Raw genomic sequence first — 24,679 nt, 5'->3', positions numbered from 1 at the left:
AGTGCACTTGTTTATTGAGTAATGGACTTATGATCTTTTCAAAGATTCTTAAGCATCGTAATTTGCATGCTTATTTACTTATTCAAATTTGTAAAAATTGTCATAAGACATCCTATGTTGCATTGCATGTGATTGCATTGATTGATCATGTTGCATAATTTGCATGAGCTATGCTTTTTCAAGCATATATTCAATAAAGAATATATTTTTTACTTAATTGCATTGCCCTTCGTTGGCCCTTTGTATTGTCTACTCTTGGACTTGTGTGTGCTTTTGCACCTTGTTTTTGTAATTCTGCATACTCCATTACATATTTTTCTGAGCATTTCATTAGTATGGTCATAGTGGTTATTGTGTGAATCTGATTGCTCTTGAGATTGATCTCACTTTGTATTACTTTTTTGTAAAATTGGTGTTGTGGACTCCTATTGTATTTGTGTGGATCCTCGTTGGGATCCCTTTTTCACTTATTTTCAAGCATGTATTCTTGAAAGATTGTTTATTGTTATAGGCCCATAAGTGACTTCTTTATTGGTTCTAAATTATTGCATGGTTCATTCATATATGCATTACTTGTGGGTTTATATATTGCTTCTAATTGATCCATGCTTATTTATGTCTTCAACGTAAAGATGATTTGTTATTTATAACAATGTATATGCAATCAAGTGATTTTAGCATATGCAAACCATGAAGAAACTGATTATGAAAATGCACAAGTGTATATATATCACATGCATATGCATTCAAGTAATGTTGTTCTATGTGAATTATGAAGAAATATGCTTAAAGTGCATAAGTGCATACATAACATGCATGTGAGCAATTTAATGTTTTATTCATACATTCAAAGAAGAATGAATTATAAGATGCCATGTAATGAAATAACTCGTGCAATGTATAAATCCATATGTATGTGAGTACATATGCCCATGCATTCATACTAGAAATGAGATGCATATGACACAAAAATCATTCATTCATCAATGTGAGCATGTTATACGAAAATGCATATCAGGTAAGATACATATCAGATGTGTAAATGTGTTTTAGAATTTGCACATCATGAATGAATGCCATATGATGCATGTCTTCATAAGAAAAGCATGAGATGATGTTTTTTGATGATGTCATAAAATATTATAAAATATTATATGTCATGCAGGTCCAAGCTCACCTCAAGTGGGCTTGGTATAAGTCAAGTGACCTTGACCTAGGCTAAGAATAAAAATAAAAGAAGAGAGAGAAAAGCTAACCTGATAGAGGCTTGACCCTAGTGAGCTAAGACCAAGTCAGGCAGGTCCAAGCTCACCTCTAGTGAGCTTAGTGAGCTTGGTCCAAGCTAGAATCAAGAGAGAGAAAGGGTCGAGAGGAGATAGGAAACAAGAGAGAGGGGGAGGGACAGTTTTCTAAAAGGGAGGGGTATCCACTTATTTGTAGCCCAAGATATGGATCTTGGGTGTGGGTAGGGATTGGATCCGATCAATCCAGATCATCTGATCTAGATCCAAACTTAATGCTAAAGTAATAAAATGACATGCATATCCTTGTGGAGCCTACTAGATATTTTTATAAGATATTTATGTGGAACTCACAAGATATTTTTGTGAGATATTTATTAGAATTTTTTTCCCGATCAGCGTCAGTATAAGCATCTAAATCTAACGAGGAAGATGAAGATAAAAAAACTCCCTTTATTATAGTATTCTTGATATATCTGACAATTACTAATGCATCACTCATGTGTAGTAAGAGTATATTGAAATTGGATGGCAAAGTGAATTGCATGAGCTATACCTGGTCTAGTGATATACAGGTAAGTGACCCGATTAGTTAGTGGTAAGGTGTAGGATCTTTGAGCAGAGTCTTATCTTCCAACCTTAATTTAGCATTAATCACTTCAGGGGGTTTTATCTTCTTATCATCTGAAATGTTAGACTTACTGCAAATATCAGCATCAAGTTTCATTTGAGAAAGAATACACCCTCTGAGAGGGTAAGCAACTTCAATACCTACAAATCATCTTAAAAGCCTAAATCAGACATATCAAAATTTCTTTTAAAATATTTTTAATGCCACTAACTTCCTGCTTGTCACTTCTAGTGATTATCAAATCATTTACATAAAGTAGAAGAATAACAACTTTAGAACCAGTAATTTTGACAAAAAAAAAGCAATGTCAGTATAGCAAGAATAAAAACTCAGATGAGTCATTACATTACTAAATCTATCATACTAAGTCTTAGAAGTCTATTTAAGACCATACAAAGTTTTCTTAAGTTTAGGAGTTTTATCTTTCTCAATACAAAACTCTGACGGAAGATCCATATAAACCTCCTCATTTAACTCTCCATTTAGAAAAACATTTTTAACACCAAGTTGGCATATGGGTCAGTTTTTAATAGATGTATTGGCTAGGAGTGTCCTAACACTAGTCATTCTAGTTACTGATGCAAAGGTTTCCTCATAGTCAAATCCATATTCTTGAGAATATCTTTTGGCCACTAACCTAACTTTATATTTTTTTAGGATCCCATCACCCTTGGTTTTAACCTTGAAAATCCATATAGGTCCTATAGATTTATTTCCTAAGGGTAATAAAGTTACTTCCCATGTCTTAGCCTTTTTAAGAGAATCTAGTTCTGCATTCATTGATTCAACCCATTGCGGAAGGTTTTTTGCTTCATTATAGTGTAGCTATGTCACATAGGTGCGGGTGCGGGGGTGCGGCACTTTCAAAAACCTTGGGTGCGGGGGTGCGGAAATATATATATATATATATATATATATATATATATATATATATATATATATATATATATATATATATATTAAGTTTTATCAGTTAACAACATTAACACTAATGAAATTTTGGACATATGAAACTTGTTTTTTTTAAGTATGTATTTTGGACATATAGAGGATAAGCATATTAGTTTGCAATTATTTTTACTTGCTTGTGAAATTTTTACTTGTAAACTTTCACTGACAGCAGGTTATTGGTAATGTTGTGTATAGAATGCATCCAATGCTGTAACTTTCTCAGAGTTACCATTTTTTCACTTCTTCAAGCATTGAAAAGTGCAGTATGATTCCTATAATATATTTTGCAAGGGGATAAATTGGAAAATTTTGTACAGCTTATGGTATTGTTTGAATGTCATTATGCAAAATCAATTCTACCATCAGTATTTGATTTCTTTCCATTCCCTGTTCTTTTTTCTTTTCTTTTGGGAGTTCTTTGGTTTGTGTTTCTTTCATTCTTTCATGTTTCAGATTGTGTTTCGCTACATCAAGTTTTAAGTTCATTCTTGCAGTCTTTAACTTTTGTTGTGAATACATGGTGCCGATGTTCAACATGGAATGGCTATTGATAATGTGAAAGCCACACTAGTTAAGTATTTCAATATCAGTTTGTGTGTGTGCGTGTGTTGTGTCATTCTGTTTACAAATGACACCACTACTTAAGGCATAATGATTTGCTTGACCGTTTGTATTATAACGTACAGGTTGCATCATACTATTTCCATGGTCTAATTCTTGATGAGACAAACACAGAGAAATCTCTTGCCATGGCCATGAGAAATACAGGCTTCAAGTTCATAGAAAAAGAATTTAACGCTTTCATCTGTGGTGGTTTTAATCCTGGTAATATGTTTAATAACTTATGAAGATGTGAAGATGATACTTGTTCAGCAATGAAAATACTATTTCTAATTTTGACTCCCCACCTGAGCCAACATATACTGAACATCCGAAAGCCCACATAGCGGCAAGGGAACCAACAACGACAGAACGTTGCAGTGTGGCCTGCCAAACCGCATGTCCAAGCCCTCTAGCAAGATGCACAAGGAACCTTGCAGTTGAGCAGTTAGAACAGAGTAGGGACACGATTCCATTGCGGCAAAGGGAAAGCAAACATAGAGACCCAAAAAAACACAAGCCATGCGCACAGCTATGTACATGATGGACATATTGAGAAGCCGAGCACCCAAGCACCTCGTGGCAAATTAGCACCGCTCGCAGCCACGGCAACGCCGAGCCCCTCCCCGACATTATAAGAGGGAGAGAGGGAAGACGGAGAGGAGAGGAGAGCAAAGAGGGAAGACGGAGAGGAGAGGAGAGCAGAGGGAGTCGGGGGCATACCTGAAAAGGTCCGGTGGAGCGATCGGCGACGGCGACGACAGCAGCGTTGAGGTCGATGGAGAGCAGAGGGAGTCAGAGAGGAGACAAAGGGAGTATTAGGGCAAAAAAAATTGCCCTAATCCTCCCCTCTGCAGCCCATTTCATCAGGCAGAATTTTTTTTTTTTAAATCTAAAAATTGGACCAAAATGACCCTGGGTGCGTTGACCGCACCGGGTGCCGCACCAGCGTCGCGTAGCGTCGACGCGGGTGCGGCCCCTGGTTAGCCAAATCCCTGTGACATAGTAGTATAAGAATGTAAAGCTACTAAACATGCTCTATAGTTGGGTGTCAAAGTGTCATAAGATACAAACCTACTTTGTGAAATAGAGACATGATTTGATCTTCTAAGTGGGGTTTCTTTTATAGAAGAATTATGTGAATATTTTTCTAAAGCACTTAGAGGATTTCATTGCTCACGCCAAGTATATATTTGTATGGGTCTATCAGCAATATTATCATTTCTTATTGGTGATTCGGCATTCTCATCATTTGGATGCCCATTATTATCACCATCTTCATTATCATTCAAAGTATTATCACCATTATCATTCAAAGAAACATCACAAGAAGTCAACTCTTCTTGTGGTAAGAGATCAAATAGAAGTATAATCTATTTCATCTTTCTCCTTAGTTTTCTCAAACCCATTTTTATTTTCTAAAAAAGTTACATCCTTAGAAACATACAATTTGTTATTTTCCCTTTTGGTTTTCTCCATAACCCATCAAGGCATATTTAATGACTTTTGGAGACAATTTATCTCTTTTACGTGAGTACAAAACACTTACAACCAAAAGCACGCAAACACTTAAAATCAGGTGTTGTTTCAAATAATTTTTCATATGGAGATACATTGATGAGGGTATTCTATTTATCAAATAGGTTGATATTAGAGCGGCCTCGGCCCAAAACTTTTTAGAATATCTTTAGAGATAAGTAGTATCCTAGCGGTTTTTATAATATGCCTATGTTTTCTTTCGACTAGTCCATTTTGTTGAAGAGTTCTAGAACATGATTTTTTGTGACAAATCTCATTTTGTTTTAAATAATTTTGAAATTCATTTGATAACTATTAAACACTTGAGTTGGATCTTAGGATGGAAATGTTGCTTTAAAATTGATTTTTAACAATCATGTGAAATTTTTCAAAGAAAAAAAAATGTTGAATTTGAAGTTAAGTAGATCCACACGTATCTAATGAAATCATCAATAAATGTAACATAATATGAATAACCTCCCTTTGATATGACCGGAAAAAGTTCTCAAACATCTGAATGCACTAATTCAAAAGGTCTTTTAGAGACAAAAGTTCTATTAAGAAATCTTTTTAAAGATACAATCTTTGCAAATTAAATCTCTTTCATTACAAAAATTTTCCCCAAAAATGAAAAATATACATATTTTAATACCTTGGATGTTCATGTCTTTTATGCCAAGTTTCATTGTCCTTATCTTGGACATAATTACAAAAAGATTTTGAAAGAAGATTTAGAGAGTTCATGAATTAGAGATATCCCCTCCTATGACCTTGCCCAATCTTCTTCCCAGACCGAAGATCCTGCACGAAGCAACCCTTAGACGAGAAGGAGATTTCACATCCATAATCGAAAATTTGAGAAACAGAAAAAGGTTTAAATTCAATTTTGGAACCCTAACTTTTGGAACACAAAAATTGTAAGAAGAATCTAAAGTTTTCATACTTTTAATTTGCCAAGATATTTCATCGAGAGTGGAAACATAGAAAGTTTTTAAGCTAGTGCATAAATCAAATAGATCATTCTCATGAAGTGTCATATAAAAAAAGAAGACCCTGAGTCAAGGATCAAATAAGGCATACCTGGAGGAGAGGATGAAGCTATCGCGGCACCCGAAAGTAAATAGAGATTTGAGTAATTGTTTAAATGCCCCCGATAATTGAGACAGTGAAAATGAGTCTCCTCCTTTAATCAATTCTTCTCGCTTTGATGTGGATTCTTCAACGGAATCCACCTTGTTCTTGGAGGTATCATTGAGCTTGGGACAATTGGGTCTTATATGTCCTGGTTCATGCCAATGATGACAAATAGCTTTCTTATAGCCACCACTATACTTATTATTTCCACTATAGTTATTTTGCCTCCCAAAGTGTAGAGGCCTGTAATATTTCACATAGTTGCCAGGCTTAGAAACCGCCAACACTTCATCTTAATCATACCAAGACGAGTTTTTTCTTAGCATATTTCGGCAACCACATCTTCCAAATGAAGAGGTTTAGATTTATGGAGATAAGATTTAACTTGTTCAAATTCGAGCCTAAGCCCACGTAAAAATTGGAAAAAGTGTTTTTTTATTTGTTCTCTTCTTAGCTCTACACCTTCACTAGCAACCCACTTGGGTTCAAGAAGAGAAAACTCATCCCATAGAAGACCTAGTGTACTAAAATAATCACAAACATTTATGCCCCCTAGTTTGATGGTTCGTAATTTTTCTTGTAAGAAAAATTGGCTTGCAAAGTCTTTTTTGGGTACACATACCCTTCATAAAGAACCATGTCTCATTGGTTTTACAGAATTTAGCAATGTTACACATATTTTGAGCTCAATATTATTCATAAACCATGTAAGAATTTTTGCATATTTACTTTCTCAATCGTGTACTTTGAATTGATGATCTTCAATAGCTTTAATTAGAGCATCTCCTTCCATGGCTTTCTCTTTTCCTTCCAACTTGATGAGCTTGAATTGAGGCTCTGAGATAGTGCCCATCACCCCCAAAACTTCTTTCTTTTGAGGTTATTTTCTATAGCAGATGTCCACATGATGTAGTTGGAATCATTTAGTTTGAAGGAGAGATCAATTTTTTGTCCATGCTCATAGAAGAGGGAAGAGAGAATGTGGAAGAACACGGAAGAGCACCTTCACTTTGTGTTACCGCAAGCACTACACATCCACGAACACTTTTGAATGCTTTCTTACAAACACAATCTTTTAATGGCCACTTTTCCAAAGGACCAAGATCACTATGGCTCTATTACCATGTAATGAAGTATGTAGAAAATATAAATGAATCCCTTTTAAGGGCTTACAACAACACAATCACAAAGTGCACAAGCACAAGTCCATGATGGGACAATACAAGAGCCAATAATGGCAACACAAAAAAATAAAAAAATATGATATTATTGAACATATGCTTGAGCATCAAGCATTGAAGAATGAAGAAAGGGGAAACACCCCTATTTATACAAGATGGAAAAATGAGACCTCTGAAAGATTTCTACCGCAGCCCTATTCTGCAGAAAATAAGAGAAGAGAAGAGAGAGAGACTTGCAGGAAAAGGGAGGAGGCTGCACGCGTTAACCCCTCTCAACCCTAATATGATTACTTATAACATGATTTACAATATGTGAATATTACAAAGTGCCACTGATTAGTGAAAAGAATATAGCACATGCTAAAAACAATATAAGTGAGCAGTTTGGATCCATCAAACGTTTGGATCTGGACCCAAACGTTCCCATACTCGATGCACGACCTCTTATCACCCTCCCTCAAGTTGTACATGGTCCTGGACCGTGAACAACTTGATCTTGAGAAACCAAAATTGATGTTTCGTTAATCCTTTAGTGAGAAGATCTGCAACTTGTTCTTTTGTACAAACATACAATGGTTGGATTTCCTTAGTCTCCAGCTTTTGTCGGATAAAATGCTAGTCGATCTCAATATGTTTGGTGCAACTGTGATGAATAGGATTAAAAGCAATGTTAATGGCATTTTGATTATCCACCATTAACACTGAATCCTTGACCTTTTCTCTAAGATCCTCAAGCAAATGTCTAATCCAAGTCACTTCGGCAGTACCGGCTGCCATAGATCGATACTCAGCTTCCGTGCTAGATCGTGCCACAGCTTTCTGTTTATGACTATTCCATCACACAAGATTTTGCCCAATGAATATGCAGTAACCAGATGTAGACCTCCTCTCATCAGGGTCTCCCGCCCAATCTACATCTGTATAAGTAATAAGCTTATGCCAGGTCCTACCTCCCTCACTCTTACGATAGACAAGATCATCTCTCATTGTTCCCTTCAGATAACGTAATGTCCTTTTAACTGCATCCATATGAGTCTCTCTTGGATCATGCATGAACTGAGAGACCTGATTAACAACATAAACAATATCAGGCCTAGTAAACGTAAGATATTGTAAAGCCCCAACAATACTTCGCTATCTAGTGGGATCAGTGCAAAACTCTCCATCATCTGCACTTAATCGTTGATTTAAAACACTAGGAGTCCCAATAGGTTTACAATCCGTCATACCTGTTTTGTTCAACAAATCAAGATTGTATTTTTGTTACAGCAGAATAAGAGATTCGGTCTGCCTATCAACCTCTACCCGAAGAAAGTATCGAAGGTCTCCAAGATCCTTCATTTTAAATTTTTTCATTAAAAGAGTCTTCACTTCCTCTATATGTTTCTCTGAACTCCCAGTGATAACGATATCATCAACATATATGAGCAATAAAGTGATTACGTTTTCACTTTTGAAAATAAAGAGGAAGTAATCTAGGGCACCCATGCGAAATCCATATTCTTGGATTTCGAGAGAAAAATTGTCAAACCACGATCTTGAGGCTTGTTTGAGACCATAGAGAGATTTCTGCAATTTATAAACTCATAGCCAAGGATCTCTTTCTGCATATCCACGAGGTTGTTCCATGTATACTTCTTCCTTTAGATCACCATGAAGGAATGTGTTTTTAACATCCATTTGACTTAATTTCCATCCATGTTCTACAACCAAAGATATTACTACTCGAATAGTGCCCATTTTAACCACAAGACCGAATGTCTCATTGTAGTCCTCACCAAATTGTTGTGTAAATTCTCGGGGCCACGAGTCTCGCCTTATAACACTCAATGCTCCCATCGGGTTTATATTTTATTTTATAAACACACTTGGAGCCTACTATATTCTTTCCTTAAGGCCTAGGAACAATTTCTCAAGTTTGACATTCACGCAGGGCATCCATTTCTTCATTCATTGCCTCTACCCATTTTCGGGATTGAGATGCTTGCTCAAAGAAAACGGGCTCATCTTGCTTTGCAGCTTGAGTCATGAAAAGTTGAAAATCTAAAGAGAAGTTTTCGTAGCTTACCCATCTATGTATAAGATGTTGTGTCCTCCCAGATCCCCTATTCTGTTATTGTTCCTGACTCCTATTATCAACACTTTCAGAACTCCTACTCCCTTCTCGCCGAGTGTATACAAATCCTGAAAAACAACGAGGCATCGCGTCATCCTTTCCCTCTGCATTAGATTGCAAATCTTTTATATCATCTGAAGGACATGATAATGAATTGCTGATCTCATTTCCATGAGTGTTCTCTGCGAATAATTCAGCACTCGTCCATGGATCATACACTTCAACTAACTATGAAGGTTCTGCAAACGTACCAAAATTTTTCTCATCAAACACAACACTTCTAGAGATTTTGATTCGTCGGGCTGCAGGATCATAACACCTAAACCCCTTATACTCATCTACATAAACAAATTTGCACTGAACAGCCTTGTCATGAAATTTATTCCTCAATGAAGCATCAATATGGACATAACATACACTTCAAAACACCCGTAGTTCACTGTAATCAGGATGACGCCCAAACAAAGTGTAATATGGAGATTTAAACTCCAAGAGTGACATGGATAAACAATTTATTATGTGAACAGCTGTATGAAAAGCTTCTGTCCATAATGATATGGGCACATGGTTGTTTCAACAATATGTCGATGTTTATGTTCGGCAACTCCATTCTGCCGAGGAGTGTAAGGACAGGAAACACCTGTAGTTCACTGAACAACTTTGTCATGAAATTTATTCCTTAATGAAGCATCAATATGGACATAACATATACTTCAAAACACCCGTAGTTAACTGTAATCAGGATGACGCCCAAACAAAGTGTAATATGAAGATTTGAACTCCAAGAGTAACATGGGTAAACAATTTATTATGTGAACAGTTGTATGAAAAGCTTCTGTCCATAATGATATGGGCACATTACTATCATGCATCATGCTCATGGTTGTTTCAACAATATGTCGATGCTTACGTTCGGCAACTCCATTCTGCTGACGAGTGTAAGGATAGAAAACTTGCCGAGTTATTCCATTATCTCGTAGAAAAGCAATAAAGTCATCTGAAGAATATTCCCCCCCATCACATTGAAAGCGCTTAACTTTAGACGAGAATTGTGTTTGAATCATTGCATGAAATTCTCAAAATAATTGGAACACTTGTGATTTATGCCTCAAGAAGTAAATCCAAGTATATCGAGAGTAGGAATCAATAAACTGGACATAATAGCGAGAACCAGATAAAGAATCAATGGGAGTTGGTCCCCATACATCAGATAATATAAGCTCAAAAGGTTCAGAAGCCCTTTTATTTAGAACATTGAAAGGAAGTACATGACTTTTACAAAGTTCACAACTTGGACACTTCTTAACATTCAAATCAGTAGGCAAACTGAACACTGGAATAAGACTCTGTGACACAAGCTTTTCAATAAAAACACGACTACAATGACCCAACCGACCATGCCATAAATCTGGCTTATTACATTAAAAAGAATTATCAACATCTAACTGAAGACAAGAACTATGAACCGATGACCAAGAAGATGAAGGATGACTTGGCTCCAAGGCTAACTCCAATGAAGACGATGAAGGACTGGCAGGAGGCTCCTTGAAGACATACATGTTTCCTTGTCGCTCTCCCTTAGCGAATGTCATCTTCGTTTGAAGATCCTTAACATACACAAAGGAGGGAATGAATTCGACAGAAGAATGTGTATCGTCAACAAATTTAGAAACTGAAATAATATTCTTTTTAATATTTGGAACAAGGACAACATTAGACAAAAACAAAGACAAAGAAGAAGATGACATAGGAATGTGTGCACTACCAATGTGAGTGATGGGGTGAGTTTTTCCATCACCAGTGACTATATTCCCTCTACCGAAATAAGGTGATAGACTAGACAGTTTACTTGCATTTCCCGTCACATGGGTGGCTGCTCCTGAATCAACATACCATTCTCCTTCTTCGTTTTGCTTGATCATCATTTTTGACACTGCAGTCATTAGCAACTGTTGTATATTATCTGGTGAGGCCCTTTGATTCTGCCCTATCTGCCTATTCTCTGCTTTGTTTCCTTTATCCTTGTTTTGGGGATTGAACCAACAGTTTGCCTTTATGTGACCCTTCTTGTTGCACTGAAACAGGTAGGAACTCTCTTCGGACCCCCTGACTGAAACCCTCATGGAGTGCTAGGTGTAGGAAGAATGCCACGACCCCCTTATCCAAATCGACCACGTCCTCTTCCTCCTTGATATCCTGCATTTCCACGTCCATGTCCAGGTAATGTGTCCATAGCCAACACATTATGTGAATTCCCACCTTGGTCACCATTGCATGTCAAGTGTTGCTTCATACTCATCTCATGTTGCAATAGCTTGGCTTGTAGCTCTCCAAAAGTGGGCAACACAGGTAAGACCTCAAGAGCTATCTGGTCCAAGTCCACTGAGAGTTTGTTGAACCTTTTCTTTATCTGAAATCACACTTCCAACTATTCCCAACTAATCTGAGATGGTCTTAACACGATTGAGATACTCCATAATTGGCATCGATCCCTTACTTAGATTCTGAAATTCCTTCTTCAAGTAAAGAACTCGAGCCTCTGATATTTGAGAATATGTCTCTGCAAGCTTTGCTCATAATTGTTCTGCTATGAGGCCATCTGTGATGGATATCAACGCTTCTTGAGAAAGAGTAGCGGTGATGTAAGCAACCACACACTGATCCCGTTTTATCCATGTAGTATATTATGGATTGTGAATCTGCTTAGAAGAAACTGTCTCTCCTTTCTCATTCTTGATTTCCTGCAAAATAAACTCTGGCGGGGCCAGTGTAGAACCATCTAGATGCCCAAAGAGATCTTGGCTCCTTATGAAAGGAGTGATTTGTCTTTTCCAAGTCAGATAATTGGAATGGTTAAGTTTTTCAAAAATGAGATGGGGAAGAAAGCTCGAAGACATACTATTTTGAGTAAAGAAGGAATCCATTAAAGATTGAAAGGACAGAAAAACAAATATTCAACCAACAACACAAACTGAATGAGTTGTTCCAAACAATATGTAAACCTATGCCCGTGAATCCTTTTTTTTTACAGTCTCAGCAGTAAAACGAACAGATCGTCTGGTCGACGTTCAGACAGGAGGCATTGATTTATGAGCGTTGTAAAATTCAGTTGTAAATAACCGCTCACAATAAACAAAGAACACCAATATACGTGATCTTACGTTGCTGGTTGAAAAGGCACGAAAATATGGTTTGAGAAAACAGCTAAGACAGAAGACAGTAGAAAAGACGTTTTGTTGATTCAGGCTGCTAGCAAACAGAATGCAATCACACGGTAGAAATATAAGCAAAACAAAAGTTTCATAGAATAAAATGAGAGTATCAAAACGGAGAATAAATCAAATCTGCACAACAAAAAGGAACCAAAGGATTTGATGTCAGGCCCAAAACAGAAATCGACTAGATTTGACGTCAAACAAAGGCAAATCTTAACGACAGCACAGGAATATTAGGTTTTGAGAAGAAAAAACTGATTTAAGATAAGAGTAGGAAGAAGCTCAGGCGATGAGAGAAAGAACAGAAACAATAGAAATAGAAGGTGATTGAAGAGAAAGAAGTACCCGCCGTTGGATTGACTGAATCAGATCTCTCTCTCTGGGCATACCTTATTGCAAGACAGCCGAACCTGGCTCTAATACCATGAAAGATTTCCACGTAGCCCTATTCTACAAAAAATAAGAGAAGAAGATAAGAGAGAGAGACTCGCAGGAAAAGGGAGGAGGCTGCACACCTATGTCACATGGGTGCGGGTGCGGGTGTGGGGATTCGGCACTTCCAAAAAACCCGGGTGCGGGGGTGCGGCAGGGGCAAAAATGTAATATATATATATATATATAGAGAGAGAGAGAGAGAAGGGGGTCGGGGGTTCCCCCGGTGCGGGACGGGGTTCAGTTTTTTTTGCTGGTGTGTTTGTTTGAAGACTTGTTACCCACGTTCTGCTTGTTGTGTACTTTAGCTCAACGGGACAAAATTGATGAACCGAAAGGATTGGCAATCTGATCGACCCAGCCTGCTGCGTTCTGCTGACTGTCATGATTCAATCATGTCTGAAACTCCCTGGTCTTCACGAAAAAAAATATAAGCGAAAGGTTTGACATGATTTGTTGGAGAGAGAGTCTTCACGAGGCCTACGGCGCCACTGCCACGCCACTGCCTAGGGTTCTTCAAATTTTATTTTACATACAGTAGAACACAGATGACAGCTAAAAGAAATTTATTGGATTTGACATGTGGAAAAGAGAAGTCTACACAAGGCTACGGCTTAGAGCACCCATCTCGTCAGGAGAAAAGTGAATACTAATAGCCACCAAGGCTCTACCACCACCATTATCATTTATTATGGAGAAAATCCTTGACGAAAAAGGATTTGGTTGGTTGAAGCACTTCAAAAGGCTCTTGAATTCTGGTTTTAATTTTTGAGGAAGATGGACCATCATTTCCAAGTTAAGAGTATGTTTTCCAACGCTGTGAATTAATTGTTTGGAGGCAGGAATAGCATGGGATGCCAACAAAGCTCGTCAGATGTTGTGGACACAAGTGCCCCTTTATAAAACAAGAGCAGCAGCAGCAAGCAGCTGTCCATAATTTTTTTTTTAAATTATGCAGCCCATTTCGTAAGGCAAATTTTTTTTAAAAAAAAATCCAAACAAAAATGGACTGAAATGATCCTGGGTGCGGTCAACGCACCCAGGATCGGGTTGACCACACCCGCGTCGAGTCGCGTCGACGCGGGTGCGGCACCCTGCTAGCCGAATCCCTGTGACATAGCTGCACACGTTAACCCCTCTCAACCCTAATATGATTACTTATAACATGATTTACAATATGAGAATATTACAAAGTGCCACTGATTAGTGAAAAGAATATAGCACATGTTGAAAACAATATAAGTGAGCAGTTTGGATCCATCAAATGTTTGGATCTGGACCCAAACGTTCCCATACTCGATGCACGACCTCTTATCAACCTCTTGGGATCTCCCAATGGCTCTATTGTCAAATGACCATAGAGCCCATGCTCAATTATCAAAAAGAAAAAGAAGAAAAATAAAAATAAAATAAAATAAATTAATTAAAACTATTCCTAATTATAATATGTAAAAAGACTAAAATGCCCCTATACAGCTTTACATATTACAAAAATGTTTAATACTATATATATATATATATATATATATATATATATATTAACAGGTGTAGCATAACATACACTCTATACAAGTGCAATAGAAACTCGTATAGAGATAAAGGTGTGTATCATGTATCACATGCATTACCTACTACATAAGGTACATATCGCTATCATACAATATACTACAATACATATACCATCAGTTCAACTACTATTCCACAAGAATACGGATATGGTTATATAGACATTTTTATGAAGCTTCTCAATGCAACTAGTATATAAGGATACATGGTACAAGAGTAAAAATGTGGTATCTAACAGCAAATACCTTAGTCACTTCCACTAAGGCATCTCCTTTGGGTAAAAAAGACATTTATATAAGTGAAAAAAATAGAAAATGACCATATTATGTGGGTAATTTGATGCATTTCCCTAAAAAACCTATATTTTCGCTAATTTTCGATATTCTCCCCAACTCTGTCTGTGTATAACTGTTTAGTTATACACTCTCGGTCCCAAGCCCGGATAAAGGAGGAGGGTTGCGGTATGCCTGTGACAGACAGCATAAAAACTTAGTCATACCCTATGAATATGAACCAATATGAGAATTTCGTTGGGGCGTTCCCTACTGAGCGACGCGTTGTACTCTATAGGCCCAGAGGCAGTGATAAATGGGCAAGGGTTGCTAGGTCGTCGCCCGGAAGCGACGTGTCACACCGGCGCCCGGGTGTGGTGTCAAATAGGCAAGGGTTCCCTCACTTTGTTGGACGGGTGGGGGTAAAGAAGTTAGTCCAACCGGGTAAAGAAGTTAGTCCAAGACCATAAAATTAGGTTAGCCACTTGGAACATAGGGTCTTTAACTGGTAAGTTGGTAGAGTTAGTAGATGTTACGTGTAGGAGAAAGATTGATATTTTATGTCTACAAGAAACCAAATGGGTAGGTGAGAAAGCAAAAGTGATAGAACCTTTGAGAGATAAGATTTGGTATACAAGAATAAATAAGAATAGGAATGGAGTAGGGATTGTTATGAGTCGTGAGTTTATAGATAATGTAGTTGAGGTCCGTAGGAAGGGTGATAAGATTTTACTTATTAAATTAGTATTAAGTATGGATATTATTAATATTATTAGTGTTTATGCACCTCAAGTAGGTTTAGATGATTCCATTAAGCGTCAATTTTGGAAAGATTTAGATGGAGTAGTACAAGGGATATCTAATGTAGAAAGGCTTTTCATCGGCGGTGACCTTAATGGGCATTAGTAGGGATGGATTTGAGAGTATCCATGGAGGCTATGATATAGGAGAAAGAAACGAAAGTTGAGAAAGGATTTTAGATTTTGGTTTGTCCTATGATATGATCTTAGCAAACACTTGGTTTAGGAAGAGGGAGTCTCACCTAGTAACATTTAAAAGTGGGGTTAATACGAGTCAGATAATTTTTTTTCCTACTTAGAAAGAGAGATAGGAGTTGTTGCATCGATTGTAAGGTTATACCTGAAGAAAGTGTAGCTACACAACATAGAGTCTTAATTTTATATCTTAAAATTAGACAATGCCGCAAAAGGGATGTTTGTAGAGCAAGTAGTTAAGGAAGTTGATTGGTGTCTCGAGGAGGATTCAGAATCAATGTGGAATAAGATAGAGGGTGGCATGAAAAAGGTGGCTAAGGAGGTATTGGGTGAGTCTAAAGGCGGTGCACCGCTAGGTAAGGATACATCGTGGTAGAACGAGGATGTCAAATTAGCTATTAAGGTTAAAAGAGAGTGTTATAGAAATCTAAGTAAGAGTCGTGATAATGAGAATTTGGAGAAGTATATGATAGCAAAGAAGGAAGCTAAAAAAGTAGTTCGGAGCGCTAGGGATAAGGTATATAAGGAGGTTTATGACAAGTTGGATACCAAAGAGGGTGAGAAGGATATTTATAGGCTTGCAAAGATAAGAGATAGGAAATCGAGGGATTTGGGTATGGTTAGATGTATCAAAGATGAAACGCAAAGGATTTTAGTCAAAGATGAGGAGATTAAGGAGAGATGGAAAGACTATTTTGATAAGCTATTTAATGAAAGTCATGCTCAGGATCTTGGAGACTTCTTCATTCCTTTTCATGAGATGAATCGTGACTTCATGCGCAAGATTCAAAAGAAAGTAATTGCAGAGGCTTTGAAGAAAATGAAATCAAGAAGGGCAATTGGACCAGATGGTATACCTATCGAGGCTTGAAAATGCTTGGGAGAGAAAAGTTTAAAATGGTTGACAAATCTTTTTAACAAGATTTGGCGGACAAATAAGATGCCTAATGAGTGGAGGAACAGTACTTTGGTTCCTCTATATAAGAATAAGGGTGATATACAAGATTGCACAAACTATCGTGGTATAAAACTCATGAGTCATACTATGAAACTTTGGGAGAAGGTGATTGAGTCTAGGTTGAGGAAGGTTGTCATGATATCGGAGAATCAATTTGGTTTTATGCCTGGAAGATCAACTATGGAAGCTATACATCTTCTTAGACAACTTATTGAGAGAAATAGAGAGAGGAACAAAAATTTGCATATGGTTTTTATTGATTTAGAGAAGGCATACGATAGAGTACCTAGGGATGTTCTCTGGTGGACAATGATGAAGAAAGGTGTTTCTCTCACATACATTAGTATAATTAAAGATATGTATGAAGGAGTAGTAACCAATGTCCGCACTTGTGGAGGGGTGACAACCAATTTTCCTATAACGGTTGAGTTACATCAAGGATCTGCTTTAAGCCCTTTCCTATTTGCTATAGTGATGGATGAGCTTACGAGATCAATTCAAGAAAATGTGTCGTGGTGTATGTTGTTTATTGATTATATTGTTTTGATTGATGAGTCTAGAGCTGGGGTTAATGCTAAGTTAGAATTATGGAGACAGACATTGGAAGTAAGAGGTTTTAAGTTGAGTAAGAATAAGACAAGATACATGGAATGTTGGTTTAGTAAGCAACGAAGTAGTGATGGGAGTGTAGTGAAGCTTGGTGAGCAAGAAATACCGGTGGATGATTGTTTCAAATATTTGGGATCTATCATTCAAAAGTATGGAGAAATTGATGGAGATGTAAATCATAGGATAAAGGTTGGGTGGATGAAATGAAAAAGTGCAACTGGAGTGTTGTGCGATCGTAGAATATCATTGCGGTTGAAGGGAAAGTTTTATAGGACGACTATTAGGCCCGCTTTACTATATGGTACGGAATGTTGGGCTGTCAAGAGACATCATATTCAAAAAATGAGTGTAGTTGAGATACGTATGTTGAGATGGATGTGTGGAAACACAATAAAAGATAAGATTCGGAACGAGGAGATACGTAAGAAGGTAGGTGTTGCACCCATTGAAAATAAGATGAGAGATAATCGTTTACGGTGGTTTGGGCATATTCGGCGAAGGCCTAATGATGCTCCAGTTAGAAGGATGGAGAAATGAGAAAATATATTAGTTAAAAGAGGTCGGGGTAGGCCTAGGAATACATGGATGGAGGTGATAGGAAAGGATATGAATGCTTTGAACCTCACCGAGGACATGGCATTAGATAAAAATGATTGGAGGAGAAGGATTCATGTGGAAGACCCAGAATGATTTTCTTTTTTGGTTCATATCGTCGACCCCAATTGTTTTGGGATGAAGGCGTAGTTGTTGTTGTTCGATATTCTCCCCCATGTCCAAAATCGAAAATAGCCAGCATTGAAATGTCCCTTTTACCCTTCACATGAGCGAAATTGATGAAGTTTGCGTGATATATCGCTCCGCTCCTTGGGTGCCGCATACGCCCACTTAAAATGAGCTCCGCACATTTTTTTTGTGGACTTCATGAAGTTCGCATAAAATTATATGCGAACTTCTTGTTAAACTTGAACAAAATAAAGAAACTCGATATGCGGACTTGATGAAGTCCACATAAAGTATGTGCAGACTTCCTCATTTTGTTCAAGTTTAACAAGAAGTTTGCATATAATTTTATGCGAACTTCATGAAGTCCGCAAAAAAAATGTGTGGACCTCATTTTAAGTGGGTGTATGCGGCACCCGAGGAGCGAAGCAATATATCGCATGAACTTCATCAGTTTTGCGCATGAGAAGGGTAAAAGGGGCATTTCAATGCTGGTTATTTGTGATTTTGGTCATGAGGAGAATATCGCAAATTGTGGGGGTTTTAGGGAACCACATCATTTTTACCGTACAATATTGTCATTTTCCGAAAAAAAAAATGTCATTTACACTAAACAAGGGAACAAAAACAAAGGGCATAATTACTGAGCATAACCATTTGAACGAGTGCATTTAAGTTCTCTACAAGTTACAAGATTCAACATGGCACTGAGGCTACCTTGCCACTAATAATCAGTATTAGTACTAGTTGATTGGTGATGATTAGTACTCATCAATCCAACATGGCACTGAGCTTATCCTGGCACAGTCTAATCAGTACTGTTACTAGTTGATTTACTCTGATGATGATTAGGATGCATAACACCTGTCCGCAAATATTTCAGTGATAAAACCAGCCACAGGATGTTTGGAGGTAAATTTGCACCTGAAACTTTGAAGTCATTTTTTCCATCTTGAAACATTCTTGAAAACTTAAGCAATCACTAATTATATTACAATGCAACAGGATAAGCTCTGGATATAATTTAAAATGCGGTCAAAACTGTGGAATTTTTTTTATTAGAACTGTGCCTAAATGTTCTGAACATTTTCTCATGGAGTTTGTTAACCAGTTACAAAGTCATGAAGATCAGGTCCTCAAAAGGAGCAAGAAATGATATTAAGCAATGGCACCACATTATTGAATTCATGCCCCTTGCATCATACCAATTCTTTCATTGCAACTACATATTTCTTACAGAAAGATCTTAATTATTCCTTAAGGGATCAGGTTATATCCCATCGTACCAAGATTAAGATTGGGCACATGGTAAAAGGAGATGGAATCAGTCAGCAAAAAAAAAAACGAATAAGGAATAAATATATTAATCATCATCTAGCATTTAAAAGTGACTAAAACTTTCTGTGCATTCACAACAAACCTGTAGGTGGTTCATCTGTATATAATTCCAAATTCGTTCCATAGCTTCAGAATAAGGTATCTCCCTTTCTCCAGTGCCGAAAAACTTGCTAAGTGCATCAGATATTATAACAGGAGGTGAACCAATTCCAGCACCTTGAGCAGGAGACTCTAAGTATGATGCTTTCAGTTTCATCCTTTTAGGCTCTGGACCTGAATCTTCTAAAAAAAGGCAAAAAATAAACTTAGCAACTTACCAAGCAGCGTCCTGTCATCATTTTAGTGATGAACCCAACACTTACTTGCTGGTTCAAGTGGCAAAATGTGCTTCGCCAAAAGCTTATTCATCTTAAACATATCAGTGCAATCTGTCTCAAACACCAGCCGCAATGCATCATTACAAATAATCTTTCTCTTGTTACTTGGATCTTGAAGATTGTTTTTTCGTATATAGGCCCATAACTCCTTCACGATCTGAGGAAACAAGTCATTAGGATTTGCACAGCGGAGAAGCGGAAAAAACAAAAAATGCAGATGAGACTTAGGTGTTCAAGGACCTGAGTTCGTGTCATGGCTGGCTCACCAACAATAGCCTGAAGTTCAGGAGAAACGCCACAAAGTTTGTTAAGGCCGCCAGGTCCACCTCTTCTTTTCCCTCCAGCTGGGGTATTGCTTTGAACTTGCATATGGCTACAAGTGAAAGATAATAATCAATCATCTCGAAGATCAATGAAGAAGACAAGAAAAAGGTAAGACGAAAGAAATTCTAAGATCAACTATGCATAAGCTCCCTTTAACACATAAACGAAAGAATATTTAACTCTAAGAAATGCAGTCAGCCATTGTTTTGAAGTTCTGCAGATATACAAGTAAATTATATCAAAGATCAAACAAATTAATAATTCCAAACTTCCAGTAGCAAGTTGGCGTTCATTAACGAAGGCAGGAAAAAGGTAGACAGAAAATAAGATATTCAAAGACAGATGATAACAATTTCCTTTTCATATCTAATAAAAGAATTATAACTTTCAATAATTACAGTAAATGTGTTTTCACTTTATGATTTATGTTGTTCTATCCATTAATTTGTTCAGAATAGTCAACAACTTTTACAATGGTCACTGCCAATTGAATCTTCATGCTTAGTATTTCAGTATTTCATATTTCTTTCACCTACTGTACATCCTCACATACCAGTACAGTTACACCTCCAGCTCAAAGCATCCCTCTGTTGCATCCTTGTCACTGTTTACCAATTTCAACCATCATTCCATCACTCACAACCAATTGCACTATACAAAGATCACATGTGCCATCCATGCACCTACCACCCAACTTCACTGTCAACAATGGCCAGTGTAACTAAGACGCAAGTACCACAACATCTTTAAATACCAATCTAATCTAACAGATGAAACCTTCATGGTTCATTTGGTGATATTCATAGAACTTAATACTCAAGTAGGTTTTAGAACAATGAAGAGGAAAAAAGAAAAAAACAAAGGCCCAATTATTTAGATATTGCATGAGCTTACACTTTTGATATTTCCCTTTGAAACAACTCAATTCAAAAAGCCTTTTCCAATAGACAAACATGACCAACACAACTATTGATCCAATTAACTTTGACATCTGCAAAATTAACCGTAACTAGATAGCATGACTTTATATATGTACACAGATACACTCATGCATAATACATGCATACCTATACATACATATATATAATATAAACACACACACACACACACACACACACACACACACACATATATATATATATATATATATATATATATATATATATATATATATATATATATATATATATATATATATATATATATATATATATATATATATATCATGGTTGCCAGTTGAGGAAGCGGGAAGGGAGGCACTTTCAAAATTTTAGGAAGCGGGAGACCACTTAGGAGTGAATCAGGAATCGTCTCGGAAGCGACCTAGGAAGCAAACCAGAAGTGAGGGGGAAGCGAAAAAAATAAAAATAAAAAATACAAAAAAAAATGAAAAAATGGGGGAAACGTGATGGGAAGTGCGCTTCCCATTAAAGGGAAGAGTGCTTCCCATTAAAGGGAAGTGTGCTTCCCATTAAAGGGAAGTGTGCTTCCCATTAAAAAATGGTGCTTCCCCGCGTGTTTCAGAAGTGCGACGTTTCGCGCTTCCCCACTTACCTAGGCGCTTCCGGTAACCCTGATATATATACATACATACATACATATATATAGGGATTTTATTGCCGTACAGAAATATTGACCCAATGTAAGCAACATACTTTGGATAATTTCAATAATTATTTTTTACAATAATAATAATAAGCAGGGCTACCCCAAAGGAACCGTCAGTATATTAAGGATGTTAAAAGAGGAAATATAAAAAAGATAATTGGGAAAGACGCACAAGAAAGTGACTTAAGGGTGTGTTTGATACATGGGACAACTAGCGCAGGGACTGACCGGTCCCTGCCCAGGTGTCATCCCATGTTTGATACGCACACCAACACATTGTGCAGGACAGAACGGACAGCATCCTGCACAACATACTATAACGCATCAGTGTGGGACGCACCAGTCAACCCCGGGGATGTGACTGGTCAGTACTGGACAAACGCTACACATTCTACCCATGCAGCATTTGTCCAGTGTATCAAATGCAGCCTAAGGTGATTTTTATCACTAAGATGCTTGCAATTTACTGTATGGTTCGAATGAGATTCACTTCTGGCATGAACTAAAACTTGCAAATAATCTAGTTCTTGATTTCATTACATATAAGTATTTTCATCATCAACTAAGATGCTTGCAGTTTACTGTTTGGCTCAAAGGAGATTCACCTATGACATGAACTGAAACTCACATATAATCTACTTTTTTCATTCGCATAAGTGGACAATTCATCGTCTCAATATCTTGAAAATGTACCTTCTTTTGGATCATAATGACAAAAGAGTCTGAACACGAGAAACTCATGAATCATGAAACTATTGATGTCTTTAATCAACATCAGCAGTTGAGCATAACGGATTAAGATATTGACTATTGTCCTCCTCACTCATATCAACGAGACTTTTTCAACAATAATGAAAAGAAAACACATCGTTAGGTTCTCAATTCTGTTCTAATCAAAGTTTGAATGGGTATCTCTTTAATGTATATGAGATTTACAGACACCATAATATTACGCATCCTACAAGAATGCACAAATAGGTGTACCTTAGGTAAAATATTGTAAGGTGCTAGTACTTGTCAAAACCTATAGGCTGCCAAAAGAACACAAAGGAATGGTTTTACCACGGTTGAAATAGGACTGCTCATCACACACACAAAAAAAAAAAAAAACACCCAAAATCTGAGTTCCAATGCAGATTGTTTATATTCTTTAAAGGGCATGCAATGCCGATTGTGGTTAAATGTCAGCCCTACAAGTCCAACTGTTTTCATTGATTCTCACAAGAGTATGCATCAGGATTGGCAGAATTTCCTCAGGTGTTTTAGTTATATTACTTCATGCAACAAACTCCGTAACCGGATATCAGGAGTCACCTAAGCCTAGAGATATCTGCATGGCGGAAAGCATTGTGGTTGACAAGCAGGAGCAATCATGCAATGAGCCAACAGAGAATCTTATGAAGAATAATAGAACAGGCTACCGTGGATTTTTGGCCGCAATATCGGCTCATATGGCTGGAGGAAAAGTCGGATTGCAAAGTTTGTAGATTGTTTTGAAACACAGGCCTGCTAATTACGGGAACATACGCAGCAGCAGCCTTTTCTCCCAAACTTAGAAGCATTACACCAACAAGATCCCATTTCTTCTCCTACTTAACCAAACAGAAATTCTCATTTCAACAGCATGATAAAAGAAAAAGAGAGGCAAAAGACAAAGCCTATGCCTACAAACCCTAAAACTCGCAGAGACAACCGCTCTCGATCATTCGCATTCATCTTGCATCAAAGAAAACGAAAACCGAACGCAAACAGATCACAAACCCTAACTAAGAGCCAATGTCCCATGAATCATGCAAGAATTTTCGGAATTAACACCCGGAGGAAGCGATTCTTGCAAGAAAGAAAGAAAGAACAAAAACACGCGATAGAAAGTTGAGGAAACGAGGAAGGGGAAAAGAGAAAGAAAAGAAAGAACCTGCTGTCTTTGGGAAACTCCTGAACGACGGAGCCCTGGGGGATATCGACCTTGACGGGGCAGCCGAAATTGGGCTTAGCATCGAAGGTAGGCATGTCTACGAGGCCGGCGCAGTGCGGCGGGTACGGCGAGATGTTGACGGCGGCTTGGCCGTGCGGGTGGGCGGCGTGGCCGTGGGGGTGGAACTGAGGCTGGAGCTGAGAGGGGTGGGACTGGTGGGGGGTGGGGATGCAATTGGACCGGACGAGGAGGTCGATGTGGTCGCGGATGAAGGCGCGCTTGTGGGAGAGGTCGATCCCCAATTTGCGCTCGAGTTGCTGGCGGATGTCGCCGGAGGTGGTGACGGTGAAGTCGGCCTGGCGGAGAAGCGTCTCCAGACCCGACAATATCTCCTCGTCGCTCACCATCGCACCACCCTTCTCTTTCCCAATGTCTCTCCAAGCAGCAGCAGCAGCAGCAGCACCATGTAACGGAAACAAACCGACTGAATGACTCTCTCTCTCTCTCTCTCAAACCAACCCTTTGCTCTCTCTTTGCTCCCTTTTTCAAACCAAACCAACCCAAGAGGGAAGCAGATACATGAGCGTTTTTGCTCATGCGATGTTTGCATTTTGGATGAATGCCACGTGGTTTTGTTTGATTTTTGAGCTTTTAAAATGCAAACCTTGGCAATTTTTTATTTGAAGAATCTTGAGTTCTTACTTGGAACGGTGATTTGGTACAAATTGTTATATGCAATTAATAATATCAGTAAGTTTTTTCAGAAAATATGGATATTGGCATTGCAGTCAACCTCTTAGAAGGACTTATTGTATTTCTTGATGAGTATAAAGAATGTGGATTTTTCAGTGCCATGGATGAAGCTAAGAAACTAGCAAGTGACATAGGGTTTGAACATGAATTTTGAAAAAAATGCATAACCCGAAGAAAGAAACACTTGATGAAAGTGACAGTGACGATGTAACACTATCAAGTGAA

General features: G+C 37.8%; 1 protein-coding gene across 2 annotated transcripts in view; it reads right to left on the bottom strand.

Moving 5' to 3' along the window:
• LOC149848133 (uncharacterized) overlaps positions 1-24,265 on the bottom strand; it is a 32,350-nt gene extending 8,085 nt beyond the window's left edge. For both annotated transcript variants that reach the window (XM_090020352.1, XM_090020353.1), the window contains exons 1-4: positions 23,702-24,265; positions 20,095-20,227; positions 19,840-20,011; positions 19,560-19,759 (exon numbers count right to left, since the gene is read on the bottom strand). In XM_090020352.1, the coding sequence (XP_089876478.1) occupies positions 19,560-19,759; positions 19,840-20,011; positions 20,095-20,227; positions 23,702-24,108 (912 nt within the window). In that variant the 5' untranslated portion in view covers positions 24,109-24,265. The remainder of the gene's footprint in view (positions 1-19,559; positions 19,760-19,839; positions 20,012-20,094; positions 20,228-23,701) is intronic.
• Positions 24,266-24,679: the final 414 nt, after the last annotated feature.

Source organism: Nuphar pumila, chromosome 1 (assembly GCF_984573655.1).
Source record: "Nuphar pumila chromosome 1, dmNupPumi1.hap1.1, whole genome shotgun sequence".
In the NCBI taxonomy this organism is placed as follows: domain Eukaryota; kingdom Viridiplantae; phylum Streptophyta; class Magnoliopsida; order Nymphaeales; family Nymphaeaceae; genus Nuphar; species Nuphar pumila.
This window is presented reverse-complemented; position numbering and strand designations above follow the sequence as displayed.